Genomic DNA, 15219 nt, shown 5'->3' with positions numbered 1-15219 from the left:
CAATGTTTCTAGAATGTATACAGGACACTTACAAGCTATGGTAATCTGTGTTATTATGGCTTTAGCTGGGAAAACAAAGGCTGTTTCTTGTAATGTGGCTTTATTATAGGAGAATAAACACTGTGTTATTCTTGAAGTATTGTTGATTGAACTTTTGCTATTGTTGTTGGTTTTATGCATATTTAAACTTGTTCTACTTGCCAAACTGGCTGAGAGCAGCAGCAGTCTTTGCTCCAGGTACTTTTTGTGTGCTTTTAAAAGGCTGTTCCAGTATTGTCCTTTGTCCACCAATGAAGATATCGGCTCAGCAGTTGAAAACAGCATTTGGAAGATTGTTTTGGGGTTTTTGTTTTTCCCCTCTTTTTGCCAGAGACTTCTCGGGACTTGTGACCAAAATCAGGTTATTCAGACTTAACAAGTTAATGCATTAGGAAATTGCTGTAGCAAATGTAAGATGCATCTCTTCTGTCGCAAACGAAACTTCTCATCTTGCATTTGCTTTGGGATGAATGTGTGCCGATGGATGGTTACCGGCTCATATGGATGACTTGATCCAAAGCCTGAGGCTTTAGGGTAACTGGGTCTCAAAGGTATGTCTGCGCTATGGAATCTGGGAGTGCTTACAAAGACCTGGGAGCTGAAGTATCACATCCTTGTCAGCATAAAACTTGAGCAAGCAGCTCCTCTTACTTTGCATTAGTAGTATCCACATTAAAAAAACCTTAAGCATTCATTACTTACAGGGCACTGCATTAGGGACTTTTTACTAAAAGGAGATGGAGGTGTCAGTTATATAGGTTACTCAACATATTTGTAGCATATCTGTTGGTAGTACTTCGCTAAAAGTAGGAGGCTTTACTACTTTATTGAGAAATTTTTTTCTCCTTCAACACTCCAGTCAGCAAGGCTGTTTACACAGTGTTCAACCAGCTATACGTGTGCACACCAGTGTCTTTAAAAAAACCAAACAAAGAACCAAGGAAGAAAAAGCTGATGCCCAAGCTGTTTTGGTACCTTGCATAAGCTAAATGTAGTACCTCTAATGTCAAGCTTTTTTCCTCTAGAGCTGGTTTGTCATCTAGAGATTTATTTATGGACCCTGTCCACTAAGCTTGCCATGAATTGTTTTTGAAAATGCTTAGTCTTATTAAATAAAGCTGTCAAACAAGTTAGTTGCTTTCTTTATGTTCCCAAACATTCAGCTTATTGTAGGATTTTCTGTTCATGCAGGCACTGAGCCCCAGCCAGCCAAGAGATGGACCTCTTGGTATACTGGGGAGCAATCTTAGTTCGAAGCAACAGAAATTGCTGAACAAACTAGTAACAGTTCTGAAGGCTCGAAGGTGTACTGAATTTAACAGCAGAGGTATGTAGTCTTGTTGAAATGTCTCTGTCCAAATAGAGATAACTACAGTTCTGCACTTTATCGTTTAAGATACTAGCTGCAACAGGTTTTTTTATCGTGCCTAGTAAGTGCAGTTTCTGAAATCCCTGAATTATAGCCGTAGTAGAATGATGGTGTGTTATTGCATGTAAACGCATATAAAGCCTGCCTGGTTACTGAGGCAGGAGACTTCTCGGGGAGCCACAGTTTGAGAGTATATTGTCTGTTATTTAAAATCCCTAAGTCCTCCTCGAAGACCTCTTCTCTTTATGCTTCTTTTACCAACTTTAAGGTCTCTGCTCATATGAGAGAGCCTATAAGTTTATTATCTCCCAGAAGTGAGTCTTAGGCAGATGGCGCCTTTAGAAAGAGCATGTCATTGACTAAAAGTTGATAAATTTCTTCTCACATGCTACCTTTCCTCAAATTTTGTTCTTCACTAAGATGATGAAGCCAAATTATGGGGCTTGGGGGTCTTTTGTTCCCTTTTGAGGAGGGGAACGTTGTATTAATCCCTCCTATTAGTTTTTCTTTGGAGCACTGCTTTTCCCGCTTGTGAAAGAAATGCTAAGGTAATTTTTCCCTACCATCTTTCACACTCTGATTACTACTCGAGAATTGTGAGCTGAGTTCTCTTAGCTTTGTGTTAAAGCAGTGAGATCTCATAGTAAGACTCCTGTGAAAGTTGAATATAACTTTAAAAGGATTGAAAAAACCCACAAACCTATCCTATAAACCGGAGCCTCCTCTGAAGATTTAAGTGTTAGCTTAGATCTATAAAAATGTGACTTCCCTTTCTCACAGCAAGTGTACGTTGAAATCCACAAAATTTCTAATAGCGCTTCTACCTACTCATATCTTAGTCTCAAAAATCACATATTTGTGCTGGAAAGAGTGGCTGATAAATTATTATAGTCTGTTTATTCTTTAAATGGTGATTGATTGCTTTTCAACCAAGCATGGTTCTGATTTTTATGTGCTTTTAGTTCTACTGATGTAATCTTTCTCCTAGTAACTCATCTTGTTATCCCTGATGTTCCAATGCCAAGTACTGTCAAATGTATGCTGGCTGTTCTGACTGGATGTTGGGTCCTCAAGTTTGAATGTAAGTATTAAATATATGGAATTCTTTGGGCTTTTTAACCAGAAATTGTAGATGGGATTCCAGAGGAAATTTTCAACAACTGCCCTAATATCGATACTAGCTTAACATAAAGTTGTGAGGGTTTTGTTTTTTAATCACCTGAATGACAAGAGATTTAATTGAAAGTACAACTACTCCTTCCTTGGCAAATGTCTGCATTTCATTATTAGCTGTATTGGGTAGGCCATACCCTAAGTACCAGTGGGGAGTGAATTTGTTCATTGCTACATTAAGAGTGATTTGGAAGATTATGGAAAATATCCTGGGAGAAGAGGAAGGAACTTATTAAATTCTTAGATTTGTTATAAGCAGCTTCCATTGAAATTGATAGGAAACTTTTGCTTACTTGGGTTATGTGATCAAGGCCTGTAGGACGGTAAGGTCTTGCCTATTTACATATAAGCTGAGATCTGTTGAAACTTGTAACTTCTAACCAAAGTTAGGCTGTCAGCTGATCACAACCCTTGTTTGTACTTTCCACTGAGGTTCTCTGTTTGTTTAGAAAATTGTCAGGCTTTATGCAATCACAGGCTCAGGCAGATCAAATGTATATGGAACTTTTGATACCCTTTTCTGTACACAATGAGCCCTGCAGACTGGAGTACTCTTCAATTAAAATAGTAACCTCCAAGGAAAGATGACTTGTATGGTGCAAGTAGTTTTGATGTCATCTTTCATGCAATCTCTAATTTAATTTTTATACAGTGCGTGCTTTTTTGTACAGCTGTTCTGTGAACTTACACCCCAAATTCTGCTCTTTATTCATTCTTTCTAATGTATTTCTTGGTATCTGCTTTCACAGTAGTTGTAAAAGCCATCTTCTTCCCCTTGACCTTTATGGCTAAGTCCCTTTAGCTAATAAGTACACTACAAATGAGTTAATTATCCATGGAAAACTCACAGACAAATTTCATTCCAGTTTTCTACTGTGTGACTAAACATCAGAATATAAAGATTCTTTAATGGTCTAAATTTTCCAGTCACTAATGTTTATGAAGGCACTGCTTAAAGCTTCAAAAGCTACGTACTAGTTTTTCAAATAAAGCACATTATCAGACTCTTTGAACATTGGACTCTTTTTTTTCAGAGTGTTCATTTGGCTTCCAGATAGTCAGTGGACTTGTTCCATGCTTTTTTTAAAGGGTCTGTTGAATTAGTGTCCCCTCAGAAATGTTTTCTGCAACACCTGCAGTGGCTTCTGTTCATGGCCTTATAAGCATCTGCAAAAGAAAAACATTGTGTTGTCTTTGTACTGTGATTCTTACAAATAGGAGTAGTTTCTTTTTGAATATGTAACATGGAGAAATACTGTTTGTGCTTAAGCATGCAGAATGATTTAATAACCTCCAGACACCTTGTTGATAAGCAGAAGGGAGATGGTTTCCTGTTTGGAGGTGGGGATGCAGCAGGAAGCTCAGAAGGCCTAGAAGCGATGTTTGGGTTGTGTAATTGGAATGAGGGTGTCCAGGTGCTCTGGAACAATATCCTGTTTAACTAAGACTGAATCATCTGTTTCTGTGGTGAATCACTTTGCAGGTTCTTGGCTTCACTCAGTTCAGGAGGTCTGCATGCCTTCTATCGTACATGCTAGTGTGGTTTTCCTTCATTGCATTTTTTCTTCTTGCTAGTCAGATACTTGGGAAGCTTCAGCTGAGTGGTAGGGAGATTTAATTAGTGAGACCTGAGTTAAAGTCTTTGTGGAAGTACTTTTATATTTAGAAGTGACTGGAAAAGAAAAAATAAAATAGTGTGGAGGTTATTCAGGGAATATTTTCATATTTTTTTTTTGCAGCCGAGTTTTTTATTTTATGTTAGTACTGATTAGTACAATCCTGACTGCTAATGCTCCCAGCTTAGTAAGCAACATACAACTTAAAAGCGAGTGATTCTCCTCCCTAGTGGGAAATGTTAGTAATAACTCATGGGGTCTGATGCAGCTAAGTGCCTATAATTAACAGCACCACTCCATCTGTTCCCACCAGTCTGTTATTAGTCTTCTTCAGAGTCATTACAAGTTAAAGATTGTTATAACAAATAATGGGACTCCTGCTGATGGAACATTTGTCTAGTAAAAAGAGGTCTTTGCTTTTCTTTTCTATAATTTCTCTCTTTATTTATCATGGCTTTTTGACTTCTGCTTGGGTAAGTTTTCTTAAATGTGAGGCAAATAAACTTCCAAAAGTGTACACATATTTTGGCTCGCTTCTGTCAAAGCCACTGCAAATAAATTGAAGGAGTTGCTTATAGTTAAGAGTTGTAAACCATTTACATAAAGTAAATTCATGTTCAAAAACTTCACTGTAATATTTGAAAAAACAAAGCTCAGTGTAGCACTTAATGAAATGCTGACGATGCATAAGTGAGTATTAGAATTTTTTTTTACTACAAGGTAAGCTACATTTGACTGTTACTTCTAAAGTTATATTTATAGCCTACACATAGTTATACCGCTTTTTTAAAAAAAAAATCGCATGCTTGCAAAAAAACAGTATTTAAGAGTGTATTTCTTATGTTAACTCTTCTGTTATAGCAGGCTTTCAAGCTGTGTTTCTCTAATAAAAAGCAATTTCCTTCTCTTGTATAATTCTATGATGCTTCTGTTTACATGTGTACACACAGATATAGCATCCATTAGTATCAGTAGAGAGGTAATGTGGAATTTTCCAGCAGAGTTTGAGCTAAATGTAAGGCCTCTAGTTACTAGAGAGCCAAGATGTAAATATATAGCTTCAGTTTTGGGGTTCCCTTTTGTCTTCAGGTGGAAGACTAGGATGAAAGAACGTCACCACTGAGCAATATTAGATCTTCATAGAAGAAAAAATTCACATTACCAGTTGCAGTTCCATATTTTCCATTTATAATACACCATCAGTAATATATGCACTTTGAAAGCAGCACAGAATTCAATTGAGACACTGTTGTCACTGTGCTCCTTGCCCTTGGCCATATCTTTCATTGGTTTCATTATTTTATTGCCTTCATTATTTCTGGGATGGTAATAGGGCACAAAGTAGCATATCATTATCCTTCTGCAAGTAGGCTGAGACAAAGATTCAAGTATCGCTGTATTTCCTCTATGCTTTTTGTAGAGCATAGAATAGTGTAATTAAAACCAGCAGAAACCTTTAATAGCTTGTTAGCTTGTTTTTTCTTAAACTGGTTGTCATCTGTTTAAAGCAGAGAATGAAAAATGATTTCTGTAACGATATGCATTGAAACAAGCTTGTGTCACTCCTTGCAGCAAAGTATCTGGAAGAATTCTAAGTATCTGATTGCTTATTCCTTCATTTATTTTGCTTACCTGGACTAGCAGCAATGATTCGGCTCTGATCATTTAAAAGAATGCAAAAACCCCCCTGCTTTTCCTGTAAGGACTCGGAACAACTGGCAGTTGACTGGAGTCAAGCTAGGGGATTGCATGACTGACATTTCAAGGCGAAAACATCTTTCTGAATTTCTTGGAGCAGTATGCCCATCCTTGTTTAGGCTATTAGACAAGAGAAGTGCAAAATTGTTTGAGCTGACTGCTTCTCAGTCTGGGCTGTCTCTCTTCCATGCATAAACATCTTCTAGGTAACAGGCTGATCCTCAGCAAAGCCCTCCCTCCTTTAAACAGCTCAAAACTTTTGATCACTGGAGTTTCATGCTTGTTTTGCAGTTGGAGACTTACTTCAACTGCTGCCTCCTGCAAAAGGACTCTCAGCTCTGTGGGAGGTAGTAGAAATATCTGATGTGCGTATGCATGTTCTAGTTGTATTGGGTGCACAGCTACGGGGAGTATTTCACATCAACAGGGTCTGAACTTCTGCACTCCCACAGTGTCTGTACCTTCTGGAAAGGAGGAGGGAAACAGTGTTGCTTCAAAGTTGGCACAAATTCAGCCTGTGAAGCTGCTGAGGTTTGCAGAGGAGAAAATGGGGGCGAGAGTGTCTTAAATGTGGCGTTTGCCTTTGTCTGCAGAGCTGGGAAGTGGGCTGCTTCGAAATAAGGTCTAGAGGAAAAGGAAACCATGTTTCCACTGCTCCTTCTGTTCTGTGTCATCCAGATACTCAGTTTTTCATATTTAGAGAGTCCTTTTGCTCTGTTTCGCTTTTGGTTTGAAGAAAACATTGCGTAAAGGAAGCCCATTGTAAGGAAAAGGATGGGAAATATTACCTCATTCATTTAAAAGCATGTGACGGGATCCAGAGGATGAGCTCCTCCAGTGGAATTTAACCTGACCTCTGCACCTCAGGAACGGCTACCTCCAGTCACTTTGATCAGTCCAGAAAACAGCTGTGGCAAATAGTGGCTTCTTAAAGAAGATATGACACTTGGGGATTTTTAAGTGAAGTAATGATTTTCATATTACATGCTCCTAGCTTCTGGGAATTGGTGTTTAAGGACTTCCTAAGCATCTGCTCCATCATGTTTAATAAATATCACCTGGATTAACTTGTTAACTACCATTCTTAAGCAGATTCATTTTAGTCTCTGCAGCATCTTGTGTCGTTTCTGTGTGTTGGAAAAATGGACCGCTCTTGTTTTACCAAATGAGATCTCTACCTCACTCCATGAAAATCTGTGATTCTAAAGTTACTTTATAAGGATATAAGAGACAGTATAAAAATTTTCTGTGCTGTAGCAGAGACCAGTAATGCCATTGATGAAAGTAAATTGAGACTAGCCGTGCCAATTTCCCCTAAGGCTTTCTCTCAGTCCAGATTTCTTCCTTTTCTAGGAAAATAATCTCATCAGGCTTTACGCAATCTGCATGTAAGTCTTAAAACCCAGTGCAGACTGAGCTGAGGAAGTTTCAGTTGCAATGTCTAGTAGATCTTGGATGTGTGGTATTTTTATCTTCTTTCTTGCTATCGTGTATTTTTAAATTACTTTTAGCTGTTCTAAGAGATTTTTGGGACCAATGCCTGCTCTTTGCTTTATTAATGCAAATCCAACAAAACTCCACTAAGGCTAATTGAGTTACTGAGAGCTACCCCTGGGTATCTGTGGGTGATTACAACTTGTTCTTGGCAACCAGTTCTTTTTGTACTTCATCCTGTTTAAATTGTTCTTGCTGATGCAGTTAGTTTCATTATAAACCAATAAGACTTACATGAATAAGGATTATAGGGCTCTGATCTTTAATTTTGCAAATAATGATTTCTTTATTTCCAGTACTAGTAGCTACAGTTGTATCAAAGGTCAATTAACGATACCGTTCGAGTGGGCACCCTTTTAACCTGCTTGCTCCTTATATACTGGAAGGTGAGAAGGTAGGGGCAGCTGTTCAGTGAAGTAATAAGGATCATCGTAAGTAGTGATGCTTTACTGATCTTGCTAATGAGGGCAAAACCAAAAAAGAGCAGTATTCTCCTTGCCAAATGTGGTGGCATCAAGCTAAAATGCGGTTGTATTAAATTAAAACCTTTTTCTGCAGTATTTTCTAGGGACCTTAATGCAGGCTCATTTTTGCTAGAATTTGGTGCAGATGATCTTCTTTATATCTACAAATTGCAAGTGTGAAATCAGCTATTTAAGAGGCTTTTAAACTGCTCATGTTCTGGATTTCTAGGGAAGAACCTTGCATGACCCCTCTGCTCGTGCGATCTTGCCCCAGTATGGTCTTCTGTCAGGCAAGCTTTATTAATGAGTGCTTGCACGCTTGAACTGGGCATTGCAAAGCAGCTCTGGTCCATGTGAAATGGAAAAAATGCCACTTCCGTTGGTACAAGTCTTACTCTTTTGTGGGTAACTGATCCAACTACTGTGATTAAACTCGAGGGCCATTAAAGGGTAGTTGCAATAATCACCTTCTTCTCTTTAGGGAAGAGAACATGTGAAATTAATAAACTTGATCAACCTCAAACCTAGAAGGTCCACAGCTCTTATTGGCAATAGTACCAAGGAATAAATCAAATTGGCTGAGATCCTGAGTAAGTCAAATGGTCTTATTTTAGAACAGACCAGATTTTTAGTCAAACTTGCCTATAAAGAATGCACAGACTGCAAATGTGGGAAGGAAAACAATGTAACCTTGATCGTTGTCCCCTCCTAAAATTACAGGTGTCCTCTGAAAAGTTTACTTTCTCCTCCGTTTTCAGAAAGCTTCTTCAAGGATGTCCTTGTCCTTCCGAGATTGTCAGTCCTGTTCTGAATTCTTTTTTGCATATGTACTTAAGATGTCCATCTCAATTTCAGGAGGGAGGTGGCACAGTATTGATGGTGTCCTGATCACTTTTTAATTAGGATAATAGCAATTCTTTTTTTCAGTCAATTCATTTGACCAGTGTCTTGGCATCAAGTTCTCACTGGTGGCTTTTTAATACAGTGCTGAACAAATGAGTCTGTAGTCTCGGGAGTTCTGGGAATCAATTTAACATGGCTCCTATTTGAAGTCAAAGGGCGCTATACCTCTGACTTAAATAGGAGTGCTGTAAGGTCAACAGAGCTTCTGGAAATGTCCCTGTAAAAGTAGCAGAGTGATATACCTTTGAGTACAGTATGGAATTTTATTTCCTTTTATATATCCTCTTAATCAGGATGACACTTAGTTGGATGGAGAGGCTATTAAATGGGAACTGTCGTGTTATCCAGCCACTTATACATGTGAGCAGCTTTAATAATGCCTACTCAAGAAAAAGATCTGGGCTTTACTGAGTGAACTCAGCTTAGCACTCAGTTGTCAAAGTAAAATCCCTAGCTGTAAAAAGAAAAAAAAAAAAAAAAGAAAAAAATTGGAAGGGCCTACAGTATGCTCTAATCTTCTGTTTGTATCCCTACTCTTAAGTGAGAAATTGAGGTTTTTTAGCACAAGGTCATCTTGCGCTGGTTGTACCACCTATTAGAAGAATGATAAAGCTTGTGCATCCCTGGTGCTTCCAAATGACACCGTAACACAACCAAAACTGATTATGCTGTCTTTGAGAACCTCACTTAGACTATTGCATCCAGTTGGAGTCTCTGCATCTGAAAATGATAATGCAAAATTAGTGATGTAGAAGCAAGTGACCTCAGCATGGGCTGAGGCCAACCGGATGAAGTTCAATAAGGCCAAGTGCCGGGTTCTACACTTTGGCCACAACAACCCCAGGCAATGCTACAGGCTTGGGGACGAGTGGCTGGAAAGCTCCCCCGCAGAAAAGGACCTGGGGGTGTTGATCGACACCCGGCTGAAGATGAGCCAGCAGTGTGCCCAGGTGGCCAAGAAGGCCAATGGCATCCTGGCTTGTATCAGAAATGGTGTGGCCAGCAGGAGCAGGGAGGTGATCATGCCTCTGTACTCGGCTCTGGTGAGGCCGCACCTTGAGTACTGTGTTCAGTTTTGGGCCCCTCACTACAAGAAAGACATGGAGGTGCTGGAGCGTGTCCAGAGAAGGGCGACGGAGCTGGTGAGGGGTCTGGAGCACAAGCCTTATGAGGAGCGGCTGAGGGAGCTGGGGTTGTTCAGTCTGGAGAAGAGGAGGCTGAGGGGAGACCTTATCGCTCTCTACAACTACCTGAAAGGGGGTTGCAGAGAGGTGGGTGTTGGTCTCTTCTCCCAAGTGACTAGTGACAGGACAAGAGGAAATGCCCTCAAGTTGCGCCAGGGGAGGTTCAGGCTGGATATTAGGAAAAAGTTCTTTACTGAGAGAGTAGTGAAACATTGGAATAGGCTGCCCAGGGAGGTGGTAGAGTCACCCTCCCTGGAGGTATTCAAGGAGCGTGTGGATGTGGCATTGTGGGATGTGGCTTGATGGGCATGGTGCTGTGTGGTGTTGGGTGGGTTGGTTTTTGGTGTGTTGTGGTTTATTTTTTGTGGTGGTTTTTTTCTTTTTTTTTTTTTAAGGTTGGACTTGATGATCTTACAGGTCTTTTCCAACCTTAGTGATTCTGTGATTCTGTGATTCTGACACTAAGTTTTGTGTGGAGAGGGGGAAAAAGAACAGGCAAATAAGAACCTTTTGTTTAGACAAGTGCATAATGAATTGGGTAGAAACACAGCTTGAGCGCCCTCTGTCGTTTTATCTCAAGTATGAGAACGAGGACATTTTCCTTTGTGGTTTTGCTGATTTCTTTTTTTTTATTATGGTATGTGAATCCTTCAGTTCTTTAATATAAAAATCTTGTTCTAGTATGCAGGAGTCACTGAAGAGAAATGAGTGACCCAGGAAGAAATCAGTCTGAATGAAGTCTGAAGTGAAAGGACATACTGGTCTCTATCACTTAAATTATTTTAGCTTCCTTTTTCCAGCTAGGAAGCCTTCCTCCATGGATAGATATTCCTTGACTGTTCACCTTAGGGTTGTAAGCACCTTCTTCAAATGTCGGTTGCTAACTGCATCAGTCTTCTGAATATATAGTTAGGCCATGATTCTGATGACACATGACATGCCATTTGCCTCATTTCCTTGTGCCTAAGGCTCTCCTTTCGCTGTTACCCTGTCTGTGTTGTCTTGTCTCTTTCCAAGTGGTACTCTTACTACGGTTTAGTTGTGCTGTTGATGGTAAGATTGCCATGAATTATGTTGAAGCCTGAGGCACCGCCTCTTCTGAGCTTGAGGATTCCAGTGATTTTCTTTCCTGTTTTGCTACCTGCACGTAGACAAAGTATTAGATGAAACTGCTCAAAATGTCCCTGAGCACAATGGTTCCAAAAAGCATTTGTTCTTATCTGTCAAATATGACAAGACCCATGAGTCAGAGCAAGTTCTGCTTCTATATCTTGCATGAAAAATATGTTCAGGAATTGAAAATGTACTACTTTTCTATCACCAAAAAACATAGTCTGTTGCTCGACAAAGGTGGGTGCGTATGTAGGCCTAACAGTGTTACCTCTTAACATATTTACGTTGAAGAGAAACACCTGGGCACTGAAAATTTATGTTCAGGGCTTTTTATCCTAGCTGGAATACATAGCTTTTGTTCCACAAATCTATTGGACACAGGTCTGTTCCAATTCTAGCTGGTTAAGAAAAGTTAAAATTAATGAGAATGCTGATCATGCAGACACTAGCGAGGCAAATGGTCTGTTTGCGTTTTTACAGTTTTTCAAGGAAACGTGTTTATCTTGTGGTTCTTATAGATACAATGAAAACAGGACACATGTAGATGAGTCTCTCTTCTTGCTGTCATGGAGGATTGTCGTTATGTGTGACAAGGAACTTTGTGGCATACAGATTCCTCGGAGGACTTGGCAGTATAAAATGGACAGACATATGTATGCAAAACAGACATACCTAGTTTGCATTTTCTGCTAAAATGGACATTCCACTAACAGTCATTTTCATGACTTAATTTATTTTTTCAGAGAAGTAGCAGTACAGAAAGACATCATAGTTTTTTGTATTCATTCAATCTTTTATACTTCCGTATCAAATTTGCTTCATTTACTGATGCTGGCACTGGGTGCTCAATTTGTGATGTACTCATTGTATAAAAACCTCAGCTCTATAGTGAAAGTCCTTGAAATTGAGCTTTTGATGGTAGATTGAAATAAAACATGCTCTTAATGAATGGACGGTTCTGTTCTTAAGAGTAGATGAGGTGGTTTTTCCTTTACTGTAAGTGGCACCCATTAACATCTGTATTTTCTTGGAAGGAAAGAATAGCTGTGTAAGTTAGGGACAAATTGACACAGGAAGTCTTGTTGAGTTGTGATGATAAAAAAAATAAAAAAACCTATTGAAATAACTTTTAGATTTATTTTTGAGTTATGAGTACTTTGAAAATAAGTTATCAGTATTCATTGCTGTCATCAGTAATCAATATGTAGGTAGCTTTTCCAGAAAATACGTGACTAGGTTGCCCTTCTAGTTTTGTACAAGTTCATGTTAATTTGCCTTGAAGGAATGAACAAGGGTAAATAATTCAACCCGCTGCTTGTACGTGAAGGGAGATATATATTGTCATAGTATTCAGCCACTTGTGGTTTTCTGTATAGGTTTATCTTAATTGATGTAAGTACTTTGGAGGGTGTCTGGTAACTAAAATATGAATTCCCATTGCATTTTATGAGTTTGTATGAACTGGTGGTAAATCGCTAACAGTTGGCTTTCAAGATCTCTCTAGATTAGATATTCCTGTCTATTGGCTGCCATGGTATCCAAGTACCTTTGTCAGGGATACTTCTCTTCGTAGTCTTGTGCTTTCTTCCTTTTTAGGATCAAACCTCCCTATTTTACTTCTGATTTTGTTTTGTTTAGTTTGTATTTTTTTCAATACTGTGGGTTTCATATTTGCACAGTAGAAATCAGTTGCCTGAGTAAGAAACACTGTGTAAAGAGTGAGGTACGCCTTTAAAAGTTACAACCTTGCACAATCAGTGCAATGTATGTGCAGGCAAAATATTCCATCCTTGAATGGGTGACCACAGCGATTTCTCTTTCCAAAGTGAGGTCATGTAGTACGTTTAACTGATGTTAGTGATACATTAGCATCATCACATTCTGTATTGGAAAAAATAACTAGCCTTAAAACAAGGTAAAAACACGTTGGCTCTAAAAGACAATCTCATTATGCAGCAGTGGTAACAAAAATGAATGCCACTGTTAAACCCTAGCATAAATCTCCAGTTTGTGCTGATCTTGGAGACCTTGAAATCCCATCTGATTTGTTATTTGAGGCCGTAGCTGTTCGGAAACAGCTTTGTAATTGCTCTTTATCAGGCAATTGCTTCCATTTCATAACTGCAGAGTTGGTTCTACATGCTGGCTTTAAGCTTCCAAATGATCAGCAATTTGACATTTGACTTTAAGTGGTTGACCTTTAGTGGGTAAGAGGAAAAGCTAATAATTCCTGGTGTTTACAGCCCTGATTTTAATGTGATATTGCTTCTCTCCATCTAACTTGCATCTTCACCACTGTTGTAAATTTTTTCAAGTTTAAAAGCAAATTGCTGAAGCACACAAGCTTGGGCGCTATGTTTTGCGTTGTGGGTAATCCTCTTATTTTGGTGCAACTCTTTAGTCCCTAAAATGACAGGCAAGCCTCTGTTAAAACATGAGATCTCTCATCTTTGCCTTCCTTATTGTGCTTTTTGTAGGGGTAGAAGCCTGTCTACAAACCACAGTACGAGAACAAGAAGAGAAGTATGAAATCCAAGGTGGCCCTCAAAGAGGCCGGCTCAACAGAGAACAGCTGGTGGGTTTTATTGCTTGAGACAGATTATCTTAATGACCTTTGGTTCATGCATTTTTGCCCTTTGCCACATGTGCAGGTGCAGTAGATGTAAAATTTTAATGTGGTCTTGTACGGAAATTTGATTATGTGCAAGGTGATGGAAAGAACTGCGAACACCCATAAAGCTGTCATTTTTCTCTATTAGTGGATATGTTGCTATAACCTTGTCAGAGGGAATGCTGTATTACATTCGTGGAAGAAGATGTATGGGACAGGAAGTGATGCTGCTTTGGTCTTCTCTGCTCAGCTTTAGAACCTAGTTGAAATTATCTGAAAGTTGAAAGAAAAATGTTTTTATTACTTCCTGTTTTCATATAGGGCCACTTTTATATTTAACTGCATTAATTTCTGGTTACTTCCTGGATTACACTGGAAAAGTTCATTAAATGTATTGTAACAGTAGCTGTAAATATTCTTAGCTCATAGTTAAACCCTTTTGTGCTGAAAGATATCTAAACATAAGCAAGAATTTACCACTTAAGCAAGCTTTTCTTGATTGTATACTCATACTGAGGACCTTACATGCTAAGTTACTGTTCTAGCTTCCAGTGTTGGTTACTTTAAATTTTATTTTTTTGTAGGCACTGATTGTTCCTTTCCCCTTTTTTTCCTGTGTGCTCAATTGTGAAGTCCTGTATTTATACTTTTTTTTTTTCTCCTTCCACTTAGCTGCCTAAGTTGTTTGATGGATGCTACTTCTATTTTCTGGGATCTTTCAAACGTCACCAGAAGAGTGATCTTGTGGAGCTGGTCAAAGCAGCAGGAGGACAAATTCTGGTTAGGCAGCCAAAACCAGACAGTGATGTGACGCAGACGATCAACACAGTGGCTTACCATGCAGAATCTACTTCTGACCAGAGATTTTGCACTCAGTATGTAATCTATGATGTGTCTTCTAAATTCAAGCCGAAGAAAATTCGTCAGGGCAAAGTCTGGATGGCCCCCTCCAGCTGGCTTATAGACTGTGTGATGTCCTTTCAGCTCCTGCCTGTAAAATGAATATCAGTGTCTCATGAGCAAGGTTTTAAAATGTGGTGAATCTTGAGCAGTTGGAACACTCTGGTAAACACTGGTCTGAAGCTATGATTTATGTTTTGCACTTAGGAATACAGGAGAGCTTTGACCATTTAAATGAGTTACTAAGATCACTGATATGCTGGAATAAATGAACTTACAATGGAGGAGAGAGATAAATATACTGCATTGAAAAATGTGCCCTGGGATATTTAGTATGCTTTATTTTTACATTTCACTTAAGCGTAATAATCACTGACATTTTGTAACTAGGATTTTGCAAAATGAAACCTTTTGCATTCTTGATTTAAACCAGCCCTTCCTAGATGATAGAGCATGACCCCATTTCTTTTCTGTTTAATATCCATTAACAAGGATCTATTGTATGTATCAAGATTTCTCAGCAAGGCCAGAATTTGTATTTTTTAAAAAAAGGACTCTGCATTTGAACATAGTCGTTTGCCTGTATAGACATCTCTTCTGTCAGACGGCATGTGATGTTTCTTATAACTTCTTACAACTGAATTTTGCAGGAAAT

General features: G+C 38.9%; 1 protein-coding gene across 1 annotated transcript in view; it reads left to right on the top strand.

Moving 5' to 3' along the window:
* Window positions 1-14836, top strand: part of BARD1 (BRCA1 associated RING domain 1) — a 45073-nt gene extending 30237 nt beyond the window's left edge. The window contains exons 8-11 of the mRNA XM_059820486.1: window positions 1231-1366; window positions 2397-2489; window positions 13531-13628; window positions 14337-14836. Coding sequence (XP_059676469.1) covers window positions 1231-1366; window positions 2397-2489; window positions 13531-13628; window positions 14337-14666 — 657 coding nt within the window. The 3' untranslated portion in view covers window positions 14667-14836. The remainder of the gene's footprint in view (window positions 1-1230; window positions 1367-2396; window positions 2490-13530; window positions 13629-14336) is intronic.
* Window positions 14837-15219: the final 383 nt, after the last annotated feature.

This window comes from Gavia stellata, chromosome 8 (assembly GCF_030936135.1).
Source record: "Gavia stellata isolate bGavSte3 chromosome 8, bGavSte3.hap2, whole genome shotgun sequence".
Classification (NCBI taxonomy): domain Eukaryota; kingdom Metazoa; phylum Chordata; class Aves; order Gaviiformes; family Gaviidae; genus Gavia; species Gavia stellata.
Note: the sequence above shows the minus strand (reverse complement) of the source record. Positions and strands in the feature narration are given on the sequence as shown.